Source organism: Eublepharis macularius, chromosome 5 (genome assembly GCF_028583425.1).
Source record: "Eublepharis macularius isolate TG4126 chromosome 5, MPM_Emac_v1.0, whole genome shotgun sequence".
NCBI lineage: Eukaryota > Metazoa > Chordata > Lepidosauria > Squamata > Eublepharidae > Eublepharis > Eublepharis macularius.
The window spans coordinates 161,317,463-161,343,257 of record NC_072794.1 but is presented as its reverse complement, the minus strand read 5'-3'; the positions used below and the strand labels follow the sequence as shown (position 1 = coordinate 161,343,257).

Here is a 25,795-nt window from a genome sequence, read left to right as displayed (position 1 = left end):
TAGGAAGCCAATGAATATCATGACCAGTTAGGTTTGCATTGTGATCCCAACTCTGTTTATCGAACTTTGGACCTTTAGCATAATCCACATCCCATCTCTGATTGATTAGATGTAAGAATAACATACAATTTGGGGTGGGGGGGAGATTTAGCTAATTATATAAAATAGCCTCCAGTTGATCCAGCCTTAAGGCTTACAGGATTGGTTTAATGATGTATAAAAACAGATTTCAAGTCAAGAGGTCAGTTAGATGATCAGCTTGTCCAGAGAAAATGTAAATACTCTTCATATGATCACCATCTTGAACTTCATAGTTCGTCACAAGCCAACTTTTTGAAGTTCCCATACTGGGTTGATTTGTTGATTATTTGTTGGCATTTGGAAATTTCTGTGCCTTCAGGACTTTCTGTGTGATCTTGTCCTCTCTGATTGCTGTAGTCCTCCCATCTGCATTTGATTTCTTCAAAAGAGTTCAATATTATTTCTCATCTGTCAGCCAGCCCATATGGTTTTCTATACATTTCATCCCACAGGTAGATTAGCAGAAAGGCTTTCATGAACCATGACTAAAATGAAATTTCTCCTACTTAAGGGAAGACTCTGAGTTTCTCTACACGAGACATCGGACATGTGAAGGACACGTGTTGGGAGATGCAATAGTAGCCAGGAAGGGTAGTTTAAAAAGACAGAGTTGGTGGCAGGGCAAAGGCTTTGCTGTACACTGGATATATGTGAAGAGGCTGTGAAATGCCAGAAGGGAAACTTCAGCCCATTATAACCTCTCCAGGTCCAAGCTGGGCTCTAGAAGGAAGCTCCTGCCCATTTCCATTCCTCGCTGCCCTCTGGGTTGCGATCCCACACAGTTTTAGACTGAAGAGGTGAAATTGACAGAGCCTTTGGGAGGCGAAGATGAAATTAACAAACCCTCTGAGGAGCAATCTCTGTGGGCTCTGTCTTTTTAAATTATGCTTCCCAGCTAACATTGCGTCTCCCTACACTTGATGAATGCATGCCAAGGCATCTCATGTAGAGAGACTCAAATATTACTTACACTGGTGCAGTCCTATAGAATTAATTAGGACAGCACCAGTGTAAACAGTCGATGATTTTTTCCTTTGGTGTCTGGAACTGTTGTAAAAATTGCCCAGACCTGTGCAATATCGTTCCTTACTGGGAAGCTTAAAATGTGTTTCCAAAGAGCAGGGGAAAGTAGAAAACATTTTCCTGAGGGCGTTTTTAGCTTTCATAATACCTCATCTCAGGAAAGCTTTTAAAGGATGTGATTAACCTGAAACAGGGCCAAGACTTAAGGGCAGAGGAGAGCAACTTGGTTCCAGTCCCCCTGGCTTTTGTCCCGTCTGAATTTTTAGACACTCTCAGACGAATGATAGGAGAACACTCGTATCTCTGATCTCCTGAACTGGTGGGGAGATAAAGAGAGTGGAAAACGTTGCTTTCTTCCTTGGGATAATGTGTAGGGGTAGAAGTGAGACGTTGCTGCATACTCATCTGTCTTTTTAGGGGGTAATCATTTTTCTGCTTTTATACCTCCCCCAAAAAAGGCAGTTTAGCTTTCCTTTACGCTTCCTGTGTATACAGCTGTCTGACGTCTAGTTACAGGTTTTTTCCCAACATTATGTCCCCAAATTTGTGATTAATCCTGGAGAGGGAAAAACACATTGTCATTTTCTTCTGTGTAAAAAAAAATGCAGCCATAAAACTTCAGAACTCAGGATGTTCAGCCTCTGTTGTTGCAGACACATTTATTTGGTTTATAACAGACTAAACATAATTTGGGGCCAAGGTGATTACAGGAGAGGCTGACGCATCTGTGGGGGGGGGCGTTAAGAATGTTCCTGCTATAATTTAAGGCATTAAAATAAAACATTTTTTTATAAAGAGTTCACTATCAAGAGATGATGTAATGCGGTTTTTCCATTGCAATCCTTTCAAATTCAAGAAAAGTCTTTGAGCTTCTACATACCGTGCAGTTTCATGTAAAATGGGGCCTGAGGCCTGGCTGTGGAGCCAGAATCTTTCCTGTCCCTATGAGTAAGAGAGAGTGCAGTTGTGATGTTTTGGGAGCATCTTGAAGGTCTGTATACTCCCTCCTCCTTTCACCTTCCTCTTCGGCACAAATAACCCCCCTGTCTTAAACTCATCCAGGCATTATATTGGCACAGATATTTATTTCTGCTTAAAACATTTTTATTCCACTTGCTCAGTTTAAAAAAAAAATCCCAAGGTATCTCGAGCTACATAGCAACGGTTTCCCTCCCAAATGGTCATGTGAATTAACGGTGAGCAACAGCCCCTTCCCTCAGTTCTCCTAAGCTGCCGCGACTCACAACTGGACTTAACAAGAGAGTCCACAGCGTGGTAGGAGGGAGGGTATGTGTGCCTGCACAGAAGAACTTGATGAACAGTAGCCATCTTAGTACCATATCCAGCGTACCTCTTGAAACAATACACTCTGAGGTAATCTGAGGGGCGGCAGTTATGATGTGCAAAAGTCAAACTAGCCAGGAAAAAACCTCCTCAAAACACACAAGACGTAGGGATGAGTGAAGATATTCCAAACTTTATTAATTTTCTTTTCAAATAAAACATTCGATGTTAAAAATTAACGGAGATCTTGAGCGAGGTTCTTCTCATTGCTGAGGCTAAGAGAGAACTGAGGGGAAGGGGGGGTCATGCATCCCTCATAGTGATGACCGTTTAGGCGGGAAAACGGGCTGTGACCGGGAGAAGCGGCCCCCTAGTGAAGCTTTATGGAAGTGATAGACACTTTTCTGGTTGGCAGGCCTGTGCATGCGCAGTCCCATGTGTGCCTGCACAGAAGAACTGGATGAACAATAGTTACAGGTAAGTGCAACCCTGTTTTACCACTAAGTAGTCCCTCCTGACCAGGATTTGAAATCATGGTTTAACTGAAGGCCAGCTACATGCAAATAGAGCGAAAACACACACATCCCCTTGGTGGGAGCTGCCATTCCTTAGCAGAGAGGTCAGGTGCATTCAGAGATGTACATAACACGCACCTGATCATGTACTTTTGCTCAATGAACAAATCAAGAACTTCTGAGTTCCTAGTGTCCAGATGTTGGGGAGCTTGGATCCTCCATCACTGCAGATAACATAGCCCTGGAAGGCGCATAGACTCCATCTCTGTACTGTGATAATCTTGCACAAAAGCACACAGTTAGACAAATGCTATGAAAAGGAGCTGCAGCATTGGTAGCATGTCAGTTAATTAATGTGTTTGCTGTGAGGTTTTGCTGTCATGCACTTGCCTGATGCAATTGGCAATCTAAGGCCTTGGCTGATCCTGAAGAGGATTTTTTAGCCTTCCGGTTTGCCAGCAGTTTCCAGAGTGGTGTGAAATTAACTTGCAAATCTAATTTTTTTTTTTTTGCTGAAAAGTAACTGGCTGTGCAAACAGGGTCCATTGCCAGTCCATCTAATACACCCTGATGAGTCATTGCTGTAGCTGTTGTGGTCATGATAATGAATGGAATTCTTTTCAATACCAAGCGCCCTGTCCGGGTTGGGGAAGAGCTGTGGCACAGTGGAAGAGCCTCTGCTTTGCAGGAAGAAGGGTCCAGGTTTCATCTCCAGTTAAAAGGATGAGGCATCCGGTGTTGTGAAAGAGAGCTACCCGAGGCTCTGGAGAGCCAATCTGAGTAGACAGGACTGATATAGATGGTTGGATTCCGTGTAAGGCAGCTTTGGGTGTGTGAGAGTGAATGTGAGCGAGAGCTTGATTTTTGCAAGTAAGATCCATTGTCAAGACTATCTCATCTCATTTGTGGAACTTGTGGTGCATTTTCATCACACTCCAATTCGTGATGATGAATATAGCGTGCCCCCAAAGGACTGCTGAGTGGTAGGCAAGATACGCTTCTTTTAGAAGCGAGAACAAAAACCCGCAGTAGATTTTGCTACTTTATGTTTGCTTGGTGCTAGACAAGCACGGAATTTGGCAAAACAGCTATTCTCTAGTAATGCATTCATGTTCATAAAAGGTATATTCATATAAATGGTTGTGTCAAATACAGACTGAACTGCTTCCTCCCCCGTATAAATCTGCACATCATCAGAAATCGGGAGGGGGGGAGCGCTACTTGATGTGTTCATGAAGATGGCCCCTCCCACAGAAGGTCATCTGACACCTAGCGAAGACTTTTCTTGTAGGTACAAAATCATAAAGAGTCCAGTAGCACCTTTAAGACTAACCGATTTTATTGTAGCATAAGCTTTCGAGAACCACAGCTCTCTTCATCAGATGCTCCATGCATATAATAATATAATAATAAGTATAATAATGATCTTGTTGCTCTTCAGCGAAACATCCAAATCTGCTTTCTAAGGTAGGCAGCCGTAGCCTGCCTAATAGTAGAGCCAACCGTATCTGGTTCTTGCTTTTTAGCTTAGAAACTAGCAACATGTGTTTCTGCATGTTTGCAACCTAGCTGTTGATTTTCAAGATGTTACTTTAGGAATTTGGGATAGTCTTGACAGTTCGGGCACTAAACAGACCCCAAATGTTAAGCAAGGCTCACAGAAACATTTATTTCTTCCTACAAAAAGTGCCTTTATTTTTGTCCTACCATCTTCGAACATATAATTCCAGTGGTCCCCCAGCCAGCATTCACTCTTTAAACAGTATAATAGAGTTTTTGTCTGCATTTGTGGGCTTATTCTTCCTTGAAAGAAATTTTTTAAATAAATGGTTGAATTGATTTGCCTTTGTAGTTGAGAACTGCTCACACTGGTTTAGTGCGTTTATAGCAATGTTGTGCAATAGAGCAGCTGCAAAACACACCACAGTGAGATTTCTCAACAGGGAGAGCCCTCGTCTTACCTGAAATATGAAAAACATTTAGGGCAGGATTCCAGGTACAGTTGAACTTGGCAGGAATTCCACTAATGACTTCACTGGAGCCCAAATGTTACAGTCCATGTACTTTACCTCCCTTGGTATGTCTGATTATAGTGTGAAAATTGACATTTATATTGTATGCATGTAGAAACAGGCCATGAAAATACATGGATAATAAATTTTGTGCATGGACAGTGAGACATGGGAATGGGACAGAAGAAAGAGAACACACCACAAAGGACATCTTAGCCAGTTTTGTTTGTCAAAAAAAAGAAATGAACTTCCACGTTATTACTTGTATGGTGTTAGTGGTTAGAATGCCAGACTAGGATCTGGGAGACCCAGGTTCGAATCACCACTCTTCCTTGCATGTTTTCTGGTTAACTTTGGGCCAGTCGCACTCTTTCAGCCTAACCTACCCAACGGGATTGTCGAGGGGTAAAAATGGAGGAGAGGCAAACCATGTAAGCCGCCAGCCCCCCCCCACACACTTTGAAAGAAAGGTTGGTTATAAATAAAATAAACAGTGCACGATTTAAGTGTCCCATGTTTACTGCGCATGATGTGCATGATGGTGTACTCTTTATCAGAGAAACTGAAAGCCATTCAGAAGCAAACACGTTTCCAAACCAACTTTGCAACACATCAAACTATGTTAGATTTTTTGTTAAAAGACGACCGACTCATTTGGGTGTGTGCCTATACAGATTATGACACAAGGCCACTTCAAACGTTTTTCTTAAAGAAAAAAAAACCCTGTTTCGTAAAATGCTTCTACAAAATCATAATTGTCATGAGCGGTCAGTTCTATTCTCATCCTTAGGTAAACCATAAAAACGTATTAAGGCAGAACTGATACACTGAAAGGTGTAGAAACTGAGCTTCCAGAAGTCCCCCACCCCATTAAAATCTGGGGTAGGGGGGCAAGTTTTGCTGAGGACTGCAACTTAAGTGCTTCTTTCACTGGGGCAACTGGTAGCTCTGCAGGGCCGTTTCAGGACAGGAAAATGGAATAATGGGGCACTGACAGTGCAGTCTTAAGGAGAGTTACACTATTTTAAACCTTAGAGGACTTAGAGCCAAGCTACAGGTGATGCCTGACACAGGTTGGACACTTGACAGCTTCCCTCAAGTTTTGATGGGAAATGTAGGCGTCCTGGTCTTGCAGCTGTAATGGAGAGCCAAGCTGTAAAACCAGGACGCCTACATTTCCCATCAAAACTTGAGGTAAGCTGACAAGCATCCAAGCTGTGTCAGGCATCACTTGTAGCTTGGCTCTTAGAAGAGCTGTAACTTTGCTTGGGATTGCACTGCCAACCCTCTCCCCGCTTCCCTCATGTCCTGGGCCTTGTCAGTATAATGTTCAAGTGCACCTAATTTTTATGGTGTGTGTGTAGGGGGCGGGGCGGGGGGACGCTAGAAGCTGTGTTCACAAAACTCCAGCATCTCCTGTAGTTTTGTACTGTTGTTGCAGAATCTCAATATAAATCATTCCTACCTAAATAGTTTCATGTGCCCTTTTCTGTCTCTTGTGCGTTATTTCTGTGCGCCCCAAGTCCCCCAGTTGTGCAGATCACATGAGGAAATTGAAGCGGGGGCTTTAAATACAAGAGTAAGAAAAAGCAGATAGGTTGTCTCCTTGCTGACCTGGTGCATATACACAACATCTTGGAATGGATCCCTCACTCAACTGGGATAGATGTATAAGATTCCCCAACAGGAATTTCTTGCTAGCAGATGGGGAGCTGGGTCAGAAAGGCAGCTGTTTAAAAATTGCAGATAGGCCAGTTGAAGTGGTTTTGGAAAGCCTCCTGCAGATTTGTCTGTTCCAGCCTGATTAGCGAATCGATTTTCCCTGGATTTCTTCGTTATCTTTCCCAGGTCTTTCCCTCGGAGGAGCAGCATTCCATTGCTTCTCCTTTTGCTCCTGGAGGCGACAAATTCCAGGAACTACATGATGCATTTTAGCTGCCAACCATGACGTGCGCTGTAGAATAAATCTTGCAGTATTCACGTGCTTGTTTTAGGGAAACAAAAACCGGCTTGATTGGGCCCCTTTTGTTTCAGAAGGTGTCAGCTTAGGTCAGATTTGTAATTGGGCGCTTGCATGGTTCTCAGAATATTTCTTCACTACACAGTTGTTGAAATGGAGAGCATCTAATGGGGGAGGTCGAAGGACGATAATACCGCAGAAGGTGAAATTTGTAGGAAAGAAAAATTGGCTTAGATTCTTAGAATGGGGCAAAGTTTACACAACTAATGTTTGACGATTCACTTTTCCATTGCAGCTTTCGGCGTTTCTGAAAAAGCTGCTTTTGCGGAGAACGACTTGGGATACCGTGTGGGAAGGTGTTGTAGGAAGTGGCAGCTAGCTATAATCCCTTCCCCTGCACAAACCCTTGCTCCGTTCCTGCCTGATTTCAAGCAAGATTTCCATCCGTTTCCCCTTTCCACAGCAGCCTCTGTACCTCATCCCGCATTGTGAGGTTCCCCCTGTTCTCATAGAGGATAGGGTGGGGCAAGGTGTAGGGGGCTAGAGTGGGAAGGTAGAATTGGCAAGGATTTGTTTTGTGAACTCTGCTTCATTTGTAGATTGTAGGATCCAAGCCAATGTGTTTTAGGGGGCCTGAACAAAGATGATGTTCGTAGTATAGAAGCAAATTGCTTCTAAGCTTGGTATGTCTTGTATTCATGTTCTTAGTGGTCTGACAGTTAGGAGGTATTTTGTAATCCCATTATATTTAGCTCTTAGCTTGTAAGCTTGATTTATTCAGCCACCTGAATGCAAACTCCAAGAACTCATTCATGTAAAAGAAAACCCAGCTAGGAAGTTGTAAGGGTTCCCATTATAAGCCAGCAGGATCTGGTTATAAAATGTTTCTAGACACTAGATTAGAAACATTTTATAACCAGATCACGCTCACGCTTTCCCCCTGATTTCCTCCCATAAATTTCACCTGGTTAATGTCTTCACGTTTTCAGACCCTTCTCTGAAGTCACAGTGGCTAGAAATTTTATTGGGGTAGGGGTCTGAGAAGCTGTAGCACCATGTATAGAGCTAGGCCACAGATCTTGCTTGCATGCACATCTCATAGATGTGGGAATACCATAGGTGCATGCATCCCCTTCCCCACAAACCAGTTTATCAGTAACCATTCTGAGGCATTGTACATAATCCCAAGTGGTTTTAGTTAATGTATTCCTCAAGCATCTTTGCTCAGTTTAAAATTTCTGCTGTCTGAGAGTCTTCCTTGCCCGCTGCTGCCTCTACCTGAATTTCTCTGTCACCTGCTGCTTGAAGGGTACGGTGGACGAGGACTCTATCTGTTACCTTGGGTCAGGCACAGCTCTCTCAGCCCCACCCACCTCACAGGGTGATTGTCTTGAGGATAATAAATACTCACTTTGTATACTGTAGTCTGAGTTGGCATTAAGTTGTCCTGAAGGGCGGTACATAAATCAAATGTTGCTGTTATTGTTATAAAAGACTAGTTGCGTCAGAGGCTTGATCGACTTTATTTTGGCCTTTTTATTAAAAACAAATCTGGCAGGAATTGCTAACCCTCAAATCATAACAGACTTTCAGACTCACCAACTGGTCAAAAGATTGGTTGAATTTGGGATAAGACGGCTGCTTCTGATAGGGTTGGAGCACCTGTCGACTTCTGAACTCCGTTTATTTTTCTTGCACTAATACTGCGCTAAACCAACTCAGTGCAGTTGAACAGATCTTTTTCCCTCATTGCCACAGGCGGAATCGTTCGTTAGGTTGCCGGCTCCTGTTTATACGACTGTTTTTCAGTGCTGTATTTATGGCCTTTGCTGAAACAACAAATAAATCTTCCTCACCAAGCAGTGCAGTTTCTAAAGCACACTCATAATCTTCAAAGCCCAGGGTTAGCAGCCCAGACTCAACAGGCTGCCAGTCCTCCAGTGTTTTCAAGGTCTGCATTTTCCTCCTTTTGGGGTCCAGAAGCTCCAGTTCTTCTTTTCAAGTTCCACTGGCTCCAATGAAAGGCCGCTGGCTTGACCTTTGCATCCTGTTTGTGAGGTTCTGCAGGCATCTGGTTGGCTGCTGTTGAAACCAGAAGGCTGCACTTCAGCCCGAACAGAAGGCATTTTGTAAGATCTTCTCTTTCCCCCTTTTTGAGAAATCCAAGTGGGGTTTCCTTTGACCCTTCCTGGTGCTCTTAAGGATAGACTGCAGAAATGTTCCTCACATCTGCAGATACTTTGCAAGACAGGCCCCCTTGGGCTGAGCTGCTGGTGCAAGTTTGAAAGCCCCGTCCTCTCAGACCATCTACTTTCCTCTAGCGACTCACACAACACTCCTTGATTCCTGAGAATTTGCTGACTGGGCTGAGTCTTTTGGCTCCTTCAGATTGTTCCAGTTTATAACGACGACGAAGCCTGTTTCTGCAGATCCTTATTAACGTATGCAAGTCTGCAAAATTTCTGCACGTCTTGCATGGCTGTTGACAGCGGCTTCTGTTGGGATTTTGGTCAAAGAAAAAAGTATGGGGCAGTTGATGCAGTTTATGGGAGGAATTCACCTATTCACACCACTCAAGGAGTTGCTAATCTCCTTCCCATTTCAGCCAAGCAGCTAATTGGATGGTTCATCCATCAGCTGGAGAGAGAAACCTGCTTCCTGATCTTATAAGGGATATAAGGGCTCGGGGATCTCACTTCCTGGTATCTGGCGAAGGTAGCTTGACTCTTGAAAGCTTATACTCTGGGAATCTTGTCGGTCTCGAAGGTGCTGCTGGACTAGAGTCGTGTTCTTCCACTGCAGACCAGCGTGGGTACCCACCTGAAACGCTCTCCAACATGGCCACGCTAAACACTACTGCCACATGAAATCCTGCAGCGACTGATGTGGGAGGGCCTGGATTGAACCAAGGATAAATTGAGCCTCTGGCTTACTCTGCTGTTTTTCCCTCCCACTGGCCAGCACTGCTGAGGCTACTGGCATGGAGGAGCTAAGGGAAGTTCTCATGCACCACTGACTACTGCTACCCTGTGTTAAAATAATGTGGTGGCAATGACAGACACATTGGCAGGAACACTCTTCTCTCCCCCCCCACTCCAATCCTGGGAGGAAAGGTCATAGCCAGGGCTTTTTTTTAGGGGGAACGCGGGGGAACGGAGTTCCGGAACCTCTTGAAAATGGTCACATGGCTGGTGGCCCCGCTCCCCTGATCTCCAGACAGAGAGGAGTTTAGATTGCCCTCCGCGCCACCAAGGGCAATCTCAACTCCCCTCTGTCTGGAGATCAGGGGGCGGGGCCACCAGCCATGTGACCATTTTCTCCGAGGGCAACCCACTGAGTTCCACCCCCTCTTTTCCCAGAAAAAAAGCCCTGGTCATAGCAATTGGGGGTCAGCTCTTTCCAGCAAGCTAGCTATGTTTAGTCCCTATCCTTGGGCCTTTTGTATTCTTGGGCCTATCTATTATCTCAAGGAAGGTAGCTCATGTCGCGCAATGCAGTGGCATCACAATTGAATACTATCAGGACTGCTGCTGGGCTGTGGCTAAGAAAGGCCTCAGCTTTTCTTTCACTTGCAATCTTCCACTTTCACAAGGAGGGTCTATAGCATCGTTTATGTAAAATAAAATTTGTAACCATCGCCACAGATGGGAAAGATTAAGGAGTGCAGTCTTTTGCTGCCTTAATAATGGGCGCATACATCTAGTGCAAGAGAAATTTATTTATTATTTACTTTTTTAATGTCATTTATATCACACCTTTCTTCCCAATTGGGATTCAAACAACAACAACAGCAGTGCGTATATACTGCTCTTCTAGAAAGATTCGTGCCCCACCCAGAGCGGTGAATAAGTGAGTGTTATTATTATCCCTACAATTCAGCTGGGGAGCTGGGGCTGAGAGGAGGGGCTTACCCAAGGCCACCTACCGAGCTCGTGGCAGTAGTGGGATTCGAACCAGTTGAGTGCTGATTCGCAGCCAAACTGCTTAACCACTGTGCTCACATTGTAAGCTCAAAGCAGCTTACATTGTTCTCCTGGCCTCCATTTTATCTTCACAGCAACCCTGTAAGGTAGTTAAAGCTGAGAGTGTGTAACTGGCCCAAGGTTACCCAGTGAGCTTGCATGGCAGAGTCTCTCTCAAATCCTAGTCAGAGACTCAAACACTGTACTACTCTGTCTCTTTGTCAAGAAATGTGCTGTGGTTTCCTGTTGTTAGCAAAAACCAATCCAGTTTCAGCCTGGGTGCTTGTTTCTTGGCTGAACACTTTGCGTATATTACATTGGAAACACATGTTTTGTTTGTGTTTCTTTGTTATGCATTCTATTAATATTCCACTTTTCTGCGTACATTAGCTTTCAGAGCAATTCACAACAATTCTCTTTTGAGCGCCACACCCTCCTTTTGCAGCCACCCTAGAGTTTACATCGTGGTGGTACCCGTGGTTGGGGTGACTATATAGTGGCCAGTTTTGTTTGGTGGCGCCTGGATTTTTATGCTGCTGATATAAATTGTGTATCAATATTGAGTTTTTGTATTATTTATAATGTCTTATTGTATTTTTAACAATATATTTATTGGAAGCTGCCCTGAGCCTGCTCGTGGGAAGGGTATAAGGGAAGGGTTTAAGTTGAATAAAATAAATAAATAAAATTCACATCAATCACAAAGATGCAGCATATGATGTGAAGGAAACTGTAGCCTTGTTCAGAAGTTATAGAGAACGCACGTCCAATCTGTATAAAGTCCACACTTCATTTTCCTTTGTGTGTCGAGTAATACTCATGTTACGTTAAATGCATGTGATTGAATGGCACATTTATCCAGGTCCTGGTCTATAGTTCCATTTGTAAAGTGGACGCTCATTGGCTTTTTCTTACAAACAAGCAGGGCTTTTTTTCAGCTGGAACGCGGTGAAACAGAGTTCCGGAACCTCTTGAAAATGGACACAGGGCTGGTGGCCCCGCCCCCTTATCTCCAGACAGAGGGGAGTTTAGATTGCCCTCTGTGCCACTGGAGCAGTGTGGAGGGCGATCTAAACTCCCTTCTGTCTGGAGATCAGGGGGCGGGGCCACCAGCCATGTGATCATTTTCGCCAAGGGCGATTGAAACTTTTAAAAACTCCCCCCTTGTTCCAGCTGACCCAAAGTGACGTCATTGGTCCTGGGAACGTGCACGCATTTTGCGCGCGCACATGTGGTACCAGGGGCACCACCTCCTGACAAGACTTGCCCCTTGTGCTGGCAACCCACTGAGTTCCACCACCTCTTTTAACAGAAAAAAAGCCCTGCATGCAGACTGTACATGCGCCCACTTAATGTGCAAACAGGGCAGGTGTGTTGTGGTGGGGAGAGGAGGTGAGGAGGACGTCTGTAGTACATAATTCTGATTTTATAGGGTATTCTTTTCTTTTCTTGCATTTGGAGGTGCTTTTGCTAAGGCCTGCTTGGTTAATTTAATCTTCTCTCTGTGTTTTATTATTATAGCCAATTGCTAAATTGTTCCCCCCACCAAAGGAAGAGCGCAATCGTTATTCTGATAATAGCGGAGAGCCTTGCTTTGTTCCTCTGCATAAGGGGGTGGGGGAATCACCAAATAACTATAGTATCTGTTAGGGGCTGGCAGAACCCAGCGAAGTCTGCATGATTTCTGGAAATTCAGAAGAATTTAGAAGAAGGAGAAGGAAGTCTCAAAACTCCTGCATGGTTTCTGGAGATGACGATGGGGGAGTAGCTTAGATGAAAGCCCAGCACTCACCCACCGTCTGCTGTGGGTGGTTGCTAACTGGAGGATGTTTTCCTGTCTCTGACAGAGGATAAGGGCTTCCTACTGAAGCAGAAACATAGGTGCATATGACCTTCCCCGGGAAGGATCCCACACAAAGCTGCTTTATACTGTTTCAGACGATGGGTCCCTCAAGGCCAGTATTGTCTCCTTAGACCGGCTGTGGCTCTCCAAGCTCTCAGAGTCTTTCACATCACTTCCTGCCTGGTCCTTTTAACTGTAGATTCCAGGGATTGAAACTTGGATCCTTCTGCATGCAAAGCAGGGGCTCTTCTACAGAGCCCCAGCCCGTCCCCCACATCCCATGGCTGTCAGGGCCTGTTATAATGCTGAGAAGTTGTATCGGTGCGTAGAGACGATGGAGCAGGGATTGTCTTGAACGTTAGTCCACCACCATCAGGTTGCTGATTCCACAAGCCTGTCCCCAGGTGCTTAATAGGATGGCACGGACGTGTGCGCTGTGAGCGTATGTAAAACAAACTGTACATCACAACCCCTTGTCTATTTCTGATGTATTTTTTTTTAAAGCAAAAGTATCTATTTTTAAGCCCCGTGTTTTGAATGAGAGAGGAGGGTGTGTGTGTGTATGTGCCATGGGAGGGAGAGGCATGCCTGCAGGGGAAATGAGTAATTGCACAGATAAAAGCTGGAACATAACCGTGTTATCCATCAGTTTGACAAACAGACAGCATTTTTTGTTGGGCGGGTATAATGGTTCTGTGGGATGGAAGTTTCTGGCATGATGTCACCTTCCTCAATAAATCAGCCCCCCCCCCCTGGTCCAGTCAGGACAAGATCCTAACGCTTGCCTGGCACCTCCTGTTTAGTCCGTACAAACCTTGAGGGATGAAATTGGAGGGAACCTCACCTGCCGAACTATCAGACAACCTTACACTGCTCTAGCACCGGCTCCATTCCTTTCTGCAGGACTTGTGCCAGAAAAAATGTTTTATGCTTGATATATTTTACGGAACTAATCGATTTTTTTAAAAACACACACACACACACACACACACACACCTGCTAAGTACAGGACTAAAGCATGAGGCTGGGATAGCCTGTATTAAAAATAAGCAGAAAGTATAGACATCTAACAAGAGGTTAGTTGCATACCTCTCTTAAGGTTCACAAATGATAAAATGATATGTAATGTTTTACCATGTAAATTGAGTGTTTTATTTCTCCTAATTAAGGTGGGGTTTGAATGTTAATGGGGTAAAAAAATGCTGGTCTCAAAAGCAAGAAGGAGGGGAACTGGATGGGTGAATGAAGCATGTTGTGATTGTATGGTAGCTGTACCGAGGGCAAAGTGAGCTGCAGTTTTAGAGTTGTTCTGAGGGAAAAAGAGTTCATTGCGTTGTTTTAGAGTTGATCAGAACTGTTCTGGGAGAAAGAGGGAGAAGGAGGAAAGTGCTGTAATGCAAGGGAAGTTGGTGTGTTCTTTTCTTTGTGAGTATTATCAGCCTGAGTGAGGAAAAATAAGTCTTTGTGATTGATTCCTTTTAGAAACGTTTGAAGATCTGTACCTGTCTAGAAACCATTATGCTTATGAATTACTCTGAATCCAGTACACATATGAACTTATAAATAAACTATTTTTGTTTAAGTAAAATGTCTATTTCAAATAGGTATAAAAGATCCCTTTACCTCACAGCCACCCCTACGCCCTGATATTCTACCAAATATAACAAAGCCTTCCTATACTACAAGTCAAACTGAGAGAACTAACGTGAGAGTCTTAGATGGCAGGGAAAAGCTTTGGGGAACACTAAGGAGCCCAGGGAGGCTGCAATATTTAGGTCTTATAAAGGATGCAAAATGCTACAATATAAATCAACTTTTGAATTTTCACAAGCATAATAGTAATTACATGGATATTTGTTGAAATATTTGCCTGTAGTTTTATTTCCTTGTTTGTTTCTCGTAGTTTGTTAGGCAGAAGTCCTGGCTTTCCCTTCTGCAGGAAATACAACCCTCCATCAGTTCTCTTCATCACATTCTGAAGCACCAGAATAAAAATCAGTGTATGCCTTTCAATCAGGATGCTATTTCCACGGTCATGACTGGAGTGTAGGATGCAGCATTCTCAGATAGAGAGCACTGTGTGACTGGCAGGAAAAGTTGTGAGCAGAATTTAACATTTTATCGAATTCAGATGTTAGTCTAGATATGGTGAATGTTCGGCTCATTCTCACTGCTGAAAACTGGTGCTGTGTTTGTAAGAACAGGAAGGGTAAATGTCAGAGGCTTATGTACATTATCAGGAGCAAAGTGACAATTGTTGGTTAGGTGAATTTCTGAGCCAGTGGTCTCCTGTGCAGCTTCCCTTCCAAAGCCTCGCCACCATTTGACGATCTCTTCCAAGGAGTAACTCTGTTCCATCACTTTTTGCTTTCTAGGCTTCAGTGTGACTGTCAGCACAACACCTGTGGAGGGTCATGTGATCACTGCTGCCCAGGTTTCAACCAGTTGCCATGGAAGCCAGCCACAACTGACAGTGCCAATGAATGTGAATGTGAGTTGCCCTATCAAGAACGGCTTGACACCCCCCCACCCCACCCCCGCACACACTTTCTGCTCATGTCAAAGGTGGTTGCAAAATCAAGAATGAAAAATTTGATTTACCCTTTTTGCAGTGCAGTCGCACAAGTGAAAGTTTCCAACTGATGCAAAGGGCCTAGTTTAAAATACAGTGGTAAGTCTGAAGAACGTACAAACCTGAGCATGCACCATTAATTACATTTGTTTTGTTATCCCAGCCTGTAATTGCAATGGCCACGCCTACAATTGTTACTACGACCCAGAGGTTGACCATCACAAGGCCAGCAGAAATCGTAATGGCCAGTTTGAAGGAGGAGGGGTGTGCATTGACTGCCAGGTAAGGCTTAAGAAGCAAAGGAACTCTTACGTCTGTTGGACGGCTCTTTGTGGTGTTCGCTTGGAGCCCTGCAGTGTTGTCCACGAGAAAATATAATCTGAATCCTTGCTGTGGATAGATCACATCTGTAAGTAGTACAGCTGGAAGGGATCTAAAAAGAACGTAGTCTAGCTTCTTGAGTCGACACATCCGATCATTCCTGCCATATTAGTTTATGTAATTCAGATAATAGTGTATATCAGGGGAAAGTGGCCGTTTTACGTATTATGCAGCTCGCAGGTAAACTCTCATCTTCCCTGTAGAGCTGTGCTATGTCCCATGATGCAGTAGGGCCATGTTAGTTTTGACCATGTATGAAATAGAGCAGTTGTTCCTGTTTACACACGAATAGCAACAGTCCCAGGCAAATTTTGTGAATACTCTAAAACTTAAGAGAAACACCAGCAAAAAAAAAGACAGTCACCTAAACACGGTGGTTGGCATTCACTGGTGAATGTCCCCAAAGTGGGGAAATATATACCTTATTGTGTGGGGGTACTCTTGGACTCAGGCCTACTGCTGGGTATGCAGGTGGCAGCTGTGGCCAGGAGTGGCTTCTACTGGTTAGCCACCCGTGGCCTTTCCTGGGCAGAAAGATCTGGCCACCGTGGTATGTGTCTTGGTTACATTCAGTACATTACAGTTACTTCAATGTGCTCTACATGTGGCTGCCTTTGAAAAGTGTTCGGAAACTTCAGTTGAGGCAGAATGCTGCAGCCAGGATGTTGCCTGTGGTGGGCTGTACGGAGTGTATCACTCCAGTCATGGCTCATTTACGCTGGCTCCCAATCTGTTTCTGGGCACAATTCAAGGTGCTAGTTCTGACCTTCAAAGCTCTGTGTGAAGGCCCACCTACTCCCTTATGAACCTTCCTGAGCCCTGTGGTCATCTTTGGAGTCCGTTCTTTGGGTGGCCCTGTATTTTGAGCTTAGGCAGGCGGCAACTCAGGACAGGGCCTTCTCAGTAGAGGCACCAAAACTCTGGAATTTTCTCCCCAAGGAAGTTCGCCTGTCCCCTTCTGTTGCTGTCTCCTGCCAACAGGTGAAGACTTTTTTTTTTGTTTCACTTGGCATTCCCTTAGCGATCCTTCCTCCCTCCCCAGTATTTTTAACTGCTGTTTTTATCTTTTGTATTTAAATTGTTTCAACAATGAATTTACGTGCTGGTTTAATGACTTTTAAGATGATCTTTTAATTTGTATGTTTGTAAGCTGCCTGAGTTGCTCTGTGAGGGCAGAAAAGCAGGCTAAAAAGCTGTTAATAAAATCAATAAAATCAATAATAATGTGGCACAGGTTCAGAATGGGCCAGCTTGTTTATTCTCAGGGGTTAGCCTGTTTCCAAACTGCTACATTGGCTGTCATTTTGTTTCAGAGTTCAATTTAAGATGCTGATTATAACCTTTAAAGCCGTTCATGGCCTAGGAGCCACATATCTGGATTGTCACTTTCTGTATATCTCCACGCACCATTTGTGGTCACCCAGTTGCCACTTCCTGGTTATTCTAAGCAGGCAAGAAAAGCTCGCCTATTTACACGAGACGGCATTTTTTTATAGTGTCATTCCTGATATTTGGGAGAATTTTGTAGTCGGAGTCACTCCACAATGACAGCTGAGGTTGTATCTGTACAAACGGAACCTGCTGCTGACTATCATTTTTTTTTAGCATCACACAGAAGGCATCAACTGTGAGAGGTGCATCCCAGGATATTACAAATCCCCAGATCATCCGATAGATTCACCATACATTTGCTATCGTGAGTATACACTCTCTTGTGTACGTTTTAGGTACAGGACAGGATCAAAAGTGCCACATGTGGCATTCCATGCTCATGGGAGCTGTTCAGTTCCTCCCTTCTGGCTGCCCTCCTTTCCTGAAGGTAGCTGTCCTTCTGGAGCAGTACAGCATGTGGAGTGAGGGGCTGGCCCCGGAAAGAGAAACTGACCACTCACTTGCCCATCAAGCAGACATAGAACCATTGAGCGTGCACTTGTGGCCCTCTTTGCGTTTTGTCATATCTACTGGCCTGCATTTTGTACTGCTGGGATTGATCATGTGGTGATGATGGTGGTGATGGTAACGATCAGGGCTTTTTTTAAGCTGGAACACAGTGGAACGGAGTTCCGGAACCTCTTGAAAATGGTCACATGGCTGGTGGCCCCGCCCCCTGATCTCCAGACAGAGGGGAGTTTAAATTGCCCTCCGTGCCGCAGCACAGAGGGCAATCTCAACTCCCCTCTGTCTGGAGATCAGGGGGCGGGGCCACCAGCCATGTGACCATTTTCTCCGAGGGCAGCCCACTGAGTTCCACCCCCTCTTTTCCCAGAAAAAAGCCCTGGTAATGATGTTGATGATGATGGAATTTTGATTTTTGTAAAGCTGTCGTGCGGACACATCTGTTGTTATTGTAACAATACAGGAGGAGGTTTCAGGCAATGTGTATCTCTTAGGCAAACTTGAACATTGGAAGAACTGGAATATCTGACACCTTAACCAACAGTATGTGTCACTCCAGTGAGCACTTGTAGCTCCCAGCCATAGCTGGCCTTTCTCAGCCTTGAACCAGCACAGGAGATTCACAGATACGCTCTTTCTTCCTAGGCTGTAATTGTGACTCAGACTTCACGGATGGCACCTGTGAGGACCTGACTGGTCGCTGTTACTGCAAGCCAAACTACACAGGAGAGCTCTGTGATGCCTGTGCCGATGGTTACGTGGACTTCCCGCACTGCTATCGTATGTATTATTAACACAAGCATGGGTCGTTCGGGCAGTGGTGGGAGGAGCCAAGCATCACTGCTTGTCTTTAATTTGGCAGCGGGTGCATTTGGGCTACAACATTTAATCCATTGAGCCAGTTTGGTGTAGTGATCAAGAGCGGCAGGACTCTAATACGGAGAATCGGGTTTGATTCCTCACTCCTCCGCTTGAAGCCCGCTGGGTGACCTTGGGTCAGTCACAGCTTCTAGGAGCTCTCTCAGCCCCACCCACCTCACAGGGTGTTTTGTTGTGGGGATAATAATAACATACTTTGTAAACCTCTCTGAGTGGGTGTTAAGTCATCCTGAAGGGCGGTATATAAATCGAATGTTGTTATTATTATTAATAATTTTTGATCATCCGAAAGGTATCTCATTTAATTGTTTTTTTTTTAAAGATACTATATTTCATGCAAGTACTTATAAAAACTGCATATGATAAGCTCCAACGGGGAACACGCATTCGTCTTTTCCCATGTCTATTAATTAACTAAAATTGGTGATATTAACGACCTAAGGTATCTTTAATCAGGTGATAGACCTCAAATGCACCATGACACTCTCTTGTAATCATAATTTGGCTTCTAATATCTACTTTCTGCATCATTACATCTCTCGGTGCCAAACTACTTATTTCATGGGATTGGTTTGAAAGATGAACACAGGCCAGAAAAGCCATTAACTTTTGAGCTGAAGAGAAGGCAATATGTTTGAATCCGGAAGCGTTTATTTATAGGGGTCTGGGTTCTTGCTAATGAAGGTCGTTTTCTTGCTTAGGGAATTAATGCTTGCATGGTCTTTCCCCTCACTTAGCTGTGCCGGTTTTCTCTTTCAATGACACTGGAGAGCAGGTCCTTCCAGCTGGACAGATAATAAGTAAGCTTTTTTGTTTCCTTTTTTGTGATTAATTATGGTTTACTATGCTTATTATTAACCACTTACGATCATTTCAAGATTGGCTGGCTTGCGATCAAGGGCCCTTCTTGGCATGTGCCTATGTAACAACTTTTTCTCCCCGAACTTTCCCACCACCCCAGATTGTGACTGCAATGTTGCGGGGACTAGAGGGAACGCCTGCCGGAAAGATGCTCAGCTTGGGCTGTGCTTGTGCAAACCCAACTTCCAAGGGACCCAGTGCGATCAGTGTGCCCCAGGGTATTACGGACCAAGTTGCCAGGGTGAGTAACCAAAGCCAAAACGAGCACTGTTCAGGCCAGCAGTCTGTCTCCCTCTTTTAACAACTTTTAGTCATTACAAAACCCATCTGCACAGGCCAATTTCGGTGCTTCAGTTTCCATACTGCTGAGGGGTTTTTTCGTGACCGTCTGCACCCGATTTGCTGCCATGAGTAGTCACTCAGGCTCTTATGTGGCTTTTCCATGGCTTTCCTGGGAGCCCTTATACTCCAACTTTTTAAAAAAAGATCCACTTTCCAGTCTGCTGTTTCCCCTGTGCATGCTCTTTATCCTGTCTTTTAGTGTCCCACCCTCTTCTGCCCTCCTTCCACCCTCTGCCAGCCCACTTCATTGTGATTGGCCACTGTTGTCTCTCCAGCCACTCCCTCCCCTTCTCTTCCCTTCCCCTTGTTTTAAAAAAGAATTTTAAAAACATCCAGTGTAGGATCGATGCACCAATGGGTTGAGAGGGAGAAATCCAGGAAATAGATTGATCCAGCGATGCATCGATTCATTGTGTGTGCAAAAAAGAAAAAAAGGGGGAAAGGGCTGGTGCTCTGATGTCACCGATGACGGCATCCATGAAAGTGCCAGCACTCGTCAGTCCCGACACATTTTGACACGGTGCAGACTGAAAAGAACGGTACCACATGGACCAAACATGAGAGGTGCGAAGGGACCCAAACAAGCTGATTCGATGCTTTTTGGCTTGACTTCTGGGATATTGATGAGTTGTGTCCCTGGTGCAGATGGGGCTAGAGTTTCGTAAGTCAACAATAAAGTCCTCCTCCCTTAAGGGCTTATAAACTAAAATCAACTGTGTGGAAGGTGACAGAGGGGAGGGGAGGGAGAGACAAAGGTGACAAAAATGAATGTAAGCAAATGCAGGAATAAAGGTTAAGGGGGTTAAGGTACTTTCTGGGAGCTTAAGAGAAAAGGTAAGTTTTGAGGAAGGATGGAAGGAACAGAGAAAATGTGCTGTCTAAAACCAAGCCTGAGCTGTTGAATACTCCCAAGGCACATCTAGAAGACACAGGGTGCAGCACCCCTTGCTAAAGTTAAGCAGATCTACTGATGCTCTGTTCCTGGATAGGAGCCCTAGGCAAGGCTCCTTAAGTTCCCTGATGGAAGAAAGGTAGAATACAACTAGATTAATTAATTTTACTAGGTTTTACCTGCTGTTCTTCCTCCAGAGAGGAATAGCATTGTCAAACACGTAAATGGTCACAGAGGGAGTTTTAGGCACAGAGGTCAGTATAGGACAGTATAGGCCAAATTTGCTTAATATAAGAGCCACATGGAATAAACGTCAGATATTTGAGAGCCGAAAGACATGATGCATTGAAGTGACTTCAGATGAAGAGGCAGGTTTGGGGCAATGTCCTGAAAGTGACATCACAAGAAGGGGTAGGATTTTGCTGCAGTATGCTGGAAGTGATATCATCAGAAGGGTAGAGCTTGGGAAGAGCCATCGCCTGACCTTTGACTTGGAAGTGTCATCACAAAAGTGATGTCACATCCTTGCTAGGCTTCACTCCCAAAGTCCCCAGGTATTTTCTGAGTCAGACCTAGCAACCCCAACATTTTTATTGAAAATATGCAAGACATGAAGGAAAGGGAGGGAAATAAACTAAACTAAAATAAAATGTATAGCCACGGCAATACTCAGAGACCTCCGGGAGCCACACAATATTTCTAGAAGAGCCACATGTGGCTCCCGAGCCACAGTTTGGCCACCCCTGGTACAGGAGAATGAAAACAATGGCAGCATTTCTTTAATGGACGATGACCAGTGCCTAGATTGTATCTCCGGAGGGCACATTCTGATAAATGAATAATGCCAGAATTGCAAGGAATTCTAGCTTTCGGAGGGAGTTTCCCATAAAGCAACGATTGTATCATTTCACCTTTAGATTTTCAGGCTTCTATGGCAGTTCCTAGTCTCTAACCGTGTTCTGTGCCGTTCAGTCTTAGGCCTGTTTCTACCTACATACATGCTGTCAAGCTGCAGTCAACTTATTGTGACTCCCAGTAAGGTGCTTTCAAGGCAAGTGAGAAGCAGAGGTGGTTTGCCATTGCCTTCCTCTGCAGAGTCTTCCGTGGTGGTCTCCCACCTTCCCTTACAGGCACATTTTTAGATCCCTTCAAGAGAACATGTTTATAGTGCCTGTATCCATCTGGCTGGCTGGTCAAAACAAATTCTGCTTTTATTCAGATCAAATGAAAGCTTTGCTTCCAGTAACACTGTGATCTTTCATCTCTTTTCTGGGGGAAAACTTGGGGCTCTTCAGAGGTTTATGGGGGAGGGGGTCCTCAATGAGGAGGTCAGCAGTTATGGGTGAGAAAGACAACTTGCCCTCCACTGCCAAGCTTGCTCTCTAGGTGCACTCTGGTCATGTGGGACAAGCGCAAGGCCCAACAGTCCTGACGGGAGAACTGTGTGAACAGAATGTTGCTTTTGTATCAGGGGAAGTTCCTTTGCACCAGAGTTAAGTGCTGCCGCTAGCAGAATGGATCAGCAGGTCCTAACCCAATACAGCCCGTTTCTCTTTTACTCATGCCTCTTTTATTTATTTAATCAAGACCTCTCCTTTCCTTCATCATGAAGCTTTAAGTAGTGTACATAGATCTCTTAGGAGGTCTTCCTTTTGAGGCAGCAGCTAGAGCCAGGCCTCCTTAGCTTCAGCAAGGATACTGTATTATGTGCTCTCCAGCCATCCCCTGTGTCCCATGGCTTCATATTTTATGAACATAGATCCAAAGGAGTTAGCTGTGTTAGTCTGTAGTAGCAAAATCAAAAAGAGTCCAGTAGCACCTTTAAGACTAACCAACTTTATTGTAGCATAAGCTTTTGAGAATCACAGTTCTCTTCGTCAGATGCATGGAGGGCAAGAAGAAACTGGTCAGATATATAGGTGGAGAGGGGAGGGCGGAGTAGATGCAAACAGTAGCTTCTGATATGGAGATCAGTTTGCTTCTGTTAAGGAAGTCAGTTACTTCTGATAATGAGATAACCGTTCATAGTCTCTATTCAATCCCAGCCTGAGTCAAATTTACATATGAATTCCAATTCAGCAGCTTCCCGTTGGATTTTGTTTTTGAAAGGTTTCTGTTGAACTACAGCGACCTTTAAGTCCTTGACAGAATGTCCTGATAGATTGAAGTGTTCTCCCACTGGTTTCTGGACGTTGCCATTTCTAATGTCAGATTTGTGTCCATTTATTCTTTTGCGCAGAGGTTGGCTGGTTTGTCCAATGTACAGAGCAGATGGACATTGTTGGCACATGAGGGTATATATCACATTGGAGGATGAGCAGTTGTAAGAGCCAGGGACAGTGTAGTTGACGCCATTGGGTCCTGTAATTGTATTTCCTGGGTAGATATAAGGGCCGGATCATTAAATCTAACCCATTTCACTAAGGCACACACGTCCACAGATCACATTATTGAGGTTCTGTACTCTGAATAAGACATGTCATGCCAAGAGGCCCTCGACTGGTTACATTGAAACATTCCCATAGGGAGTCACTTTATGGAATGTTCTTGAAAACGGTAACCTCAAGTTAACGGGATAGCACTACAAGGGCCTGGGCAATTCTGTGCATCAAAATGGTCATTTATTTATTTTTTCCCCCCTCCAAAGCTTGTCAGTGCTCAGGCTCCGGCTCTTATGACGGTTCCTGCAACAGCGAGACTGGCCAGTGTCTGTGTCGAGCTGGATTCGAAGGCTTCTCCTGTGATCGGTGTGCCCCGGGCTACTTCAGCTACCCGCTGTGTCAACGTGAGTCCTCAGACGTGCGCAAATCGCTTCTGTGGAGCTTTGAGAAGCGTTTGCTGTACAAATGTTGTGCGTCGTTGTAATTTTCAGTGTAGGAAAAAACAGTTTGTTAGGCATCACGGATTTGCGCATGAAGTCTTAGAATTGAATTCTTGAAGGCAAGGGCTTGTCATGTGCCTTGTCCTTCCTGTTTCCTATTTGTCAATATCAGGAACAACCCAGACCCACTATTCATTCTTTTCTTTCCTGGAAACTGGAAGCAGAACAAATCCTGCCAAGTAAGTCCAGAAGAGTTAGCTGTAGCTGCAAAATAGTAAAGAGTCCAGTAGCACCTTTAAGACTAACCAGTGTTATTTTAGCATAAGCTTTCGAGAACCACAGGTCTCTTCGTCAGATTCAGACTCCACAGAGCAGTTTTTCCAAGTTTGGAAACTTGATTCACCGAAACATATGCCTGAAATGGCACGTTTCTTGTAATCCTCTGGCCTTGATAGTTTTTTGACTGCCAGTTTGAAACAGCTTTTATTGCTGTTTGTAGTCTGCCGTGCTTGTCCTATTTATGTGGTTATAATCTTACTATTAAAATCTCAGGGTTAGTGTTGTGAGCTGCCTGGAACGTTTTGGATGGAGATGGAAACCAGTAAATATTTTAAATAAATAAATATAGACTTGGATCCTCTGCAGGGCAAGCAGAACGGTGCTGTGTGAAAGGTTACTTTCCGACCCACCAATACAATCATCTATGGCTCCCCAAATTGTGCCGCTGTGTTAAGTGACACCCCCCACCCACCCCTGGAACATCATGGAGGTTGAAATGAAGAGCTACAGTGGGAAGGGAGAATCTGTGAGAATTTCCCTGCTCCTCTTTTACCTCAAGAGGAAAGGGAGCTTAAAATCCAAGCCGTAATCTGTTTTGCTGCGTCAGCCAGAAAACAGATTTTGCATTTTCTTGCCACCAAACATAGTAGTTTCTTGACTATGCAGTGTGTAATTGATTAACCAGTTCTGACTAGAACTTAAATTTTTGTTTATTTACTTTGTTTATAGTCTGCTTTTCTCACTGAGACGCAAGGAAAATTACGCAATTAAGATCAATGCAAAGAGAATAGTATAAAAACTGAAGACGGTGCATTAAAACTGGATTACGGTTTTGAAGAACAATACTGTCAGTAGTATAATATGTACAGTGAACAATGCAAATAAAACCAGATTAGAAAATTTAAAACAATGAAGTAAAACAATGCAGCACATACAAGAAACGGTGAATGAAAACCGCCTTAAATTTTCACGGACAATAAAACGACAACGGTGTATTACCTTTATAAATACGTCCTGAACAGTTGCATTTTACGCACAGCACGGAATGATACGTATGGGAGTCCACCTGACCTTATTAGGCAGGCCATGCATAACTGATATACTCTGAGGTTCTCAGAAGCCCATCCTATTTGCCTGCCTGCCTGCCAGCGTTTAACATCACCATTGGGAAGAGCTGGTTTTCTAGTGATTTTTGCTGTAGTGCTTTTGAGAGCACATTGTTCTGAACCTCGTGTGTCCTTTCCCTCCTAGTTTGTGGTTGCAGTGTCGTTGGGACATTGCCGGAAGGCTGCGATGCTTCTGGCAGGTGTTACTGTAAACCTGAGTATGACGGTACTCATTGTGACCAGTGCAGCTTTGGATATCATTCTTACCCTCACTGCCAAGGTATGCCAGTTTGTGAGAGGGTTGCCAAGGGAAGGTGGCCAAAAAATGGAGGTGCCTAAGGAAGAAGTCTCCTTTTGCACATTAGTACTCAGAGAAAGGTCATATCCTGCATAGCTTTCCCAGGCTAGATCTAGGCTATAGGTATTTCTTATTATCTATCCATTTGCACCTGTTTATTCATCTGCATCTATTTTATTTATTTATGTATTTATTAATTTTATTTCAAATTTGTTTTCCGCCCTCCCCGTGAGCGGGCTCAGGGCGGATAACAACATATTAAAAATACAATTAAAAATTCATGTTCATTAAAAACAACACATTTAAAACAGGATGGTGGACAGCCTTCACAGGGAGGGTTTTATAAACCCCTTTTTTTCCAGGCCGGTGAAGGCCCAGCCTCAGTCGTATGCCTGGCGGAACAACTCTGTCTTGCAGGCCCGGCAAAAAGATAGCAGGTCCTGCCAGGCCCTGATTTCAGCAGACAGAGTGTTCCACCAGGTGGGAGCCAGGACTGAAAAGGCCCTGGCTCTAGTCGAGGCTAGGCAGGCCTCCTTGGGGCCAGGGACCGCCAACAACTGTTTGTCCCCTGATCGGAGTGTCCTCTGGGGAATATATGGGGAGAGACGGTCCCGTAGATACGCTGGTCCCAGTCCGCACAGGGCCTTATAGGTCAATACCAGAACCTTAATCTGATCCCGTACTTTAATACAACATATAACAGTGTCTCCTTATGAAAACTTTCCTTAAGGTCCTTGCCCAATATAAAGGTGGTACCCCACTCCAGCAAGATTAAACAGATTTTTTTT

General features: G+C 44.4%; 1 protein-coding gene across 1 annotated transcript in view; it reads left to right on the top strand.

The window, feature by feature from the left end:
* LAMA5 (laminin subunit alpha 5) overlaps positions 1–25,795 on the top strand; it is a 267,511-nt gene that overhangs the window by 112,776 nt on the left and 128,940 nt on the right. The window contains exons 7-14 of the mRNA XM_054980364.1: positions 15,056–15,171; positions 15,416–15,534; positions 17,239–17,329; positions 18,175–18,309; positions 19,146–19,208; positions 19,370–19,510; positions 23,151–23,288; positions 24,855–24,989. Of these exons, the coding sequence (XP_054836339.1) occupies positions 15,056–15,171; positions 15,416–15,534; positions 17,239–17,329; positions 18,175–18,309; positions 19,146–19,208; positions 19,370–19,510; positions 23,151–23,288; positions 24,855–24,989 (938 nt within the window). The remainder of the gene's footprint in view (positions 1–15,055; positions 15,172–15,415; positions 15,535–17,238; positions 17,330–18,174; positions 18,310–19,145; positions 19,209–19,369; positions 19,511–23,150; positions 23,289–24,854; positions 24,990–25,795) is intronic.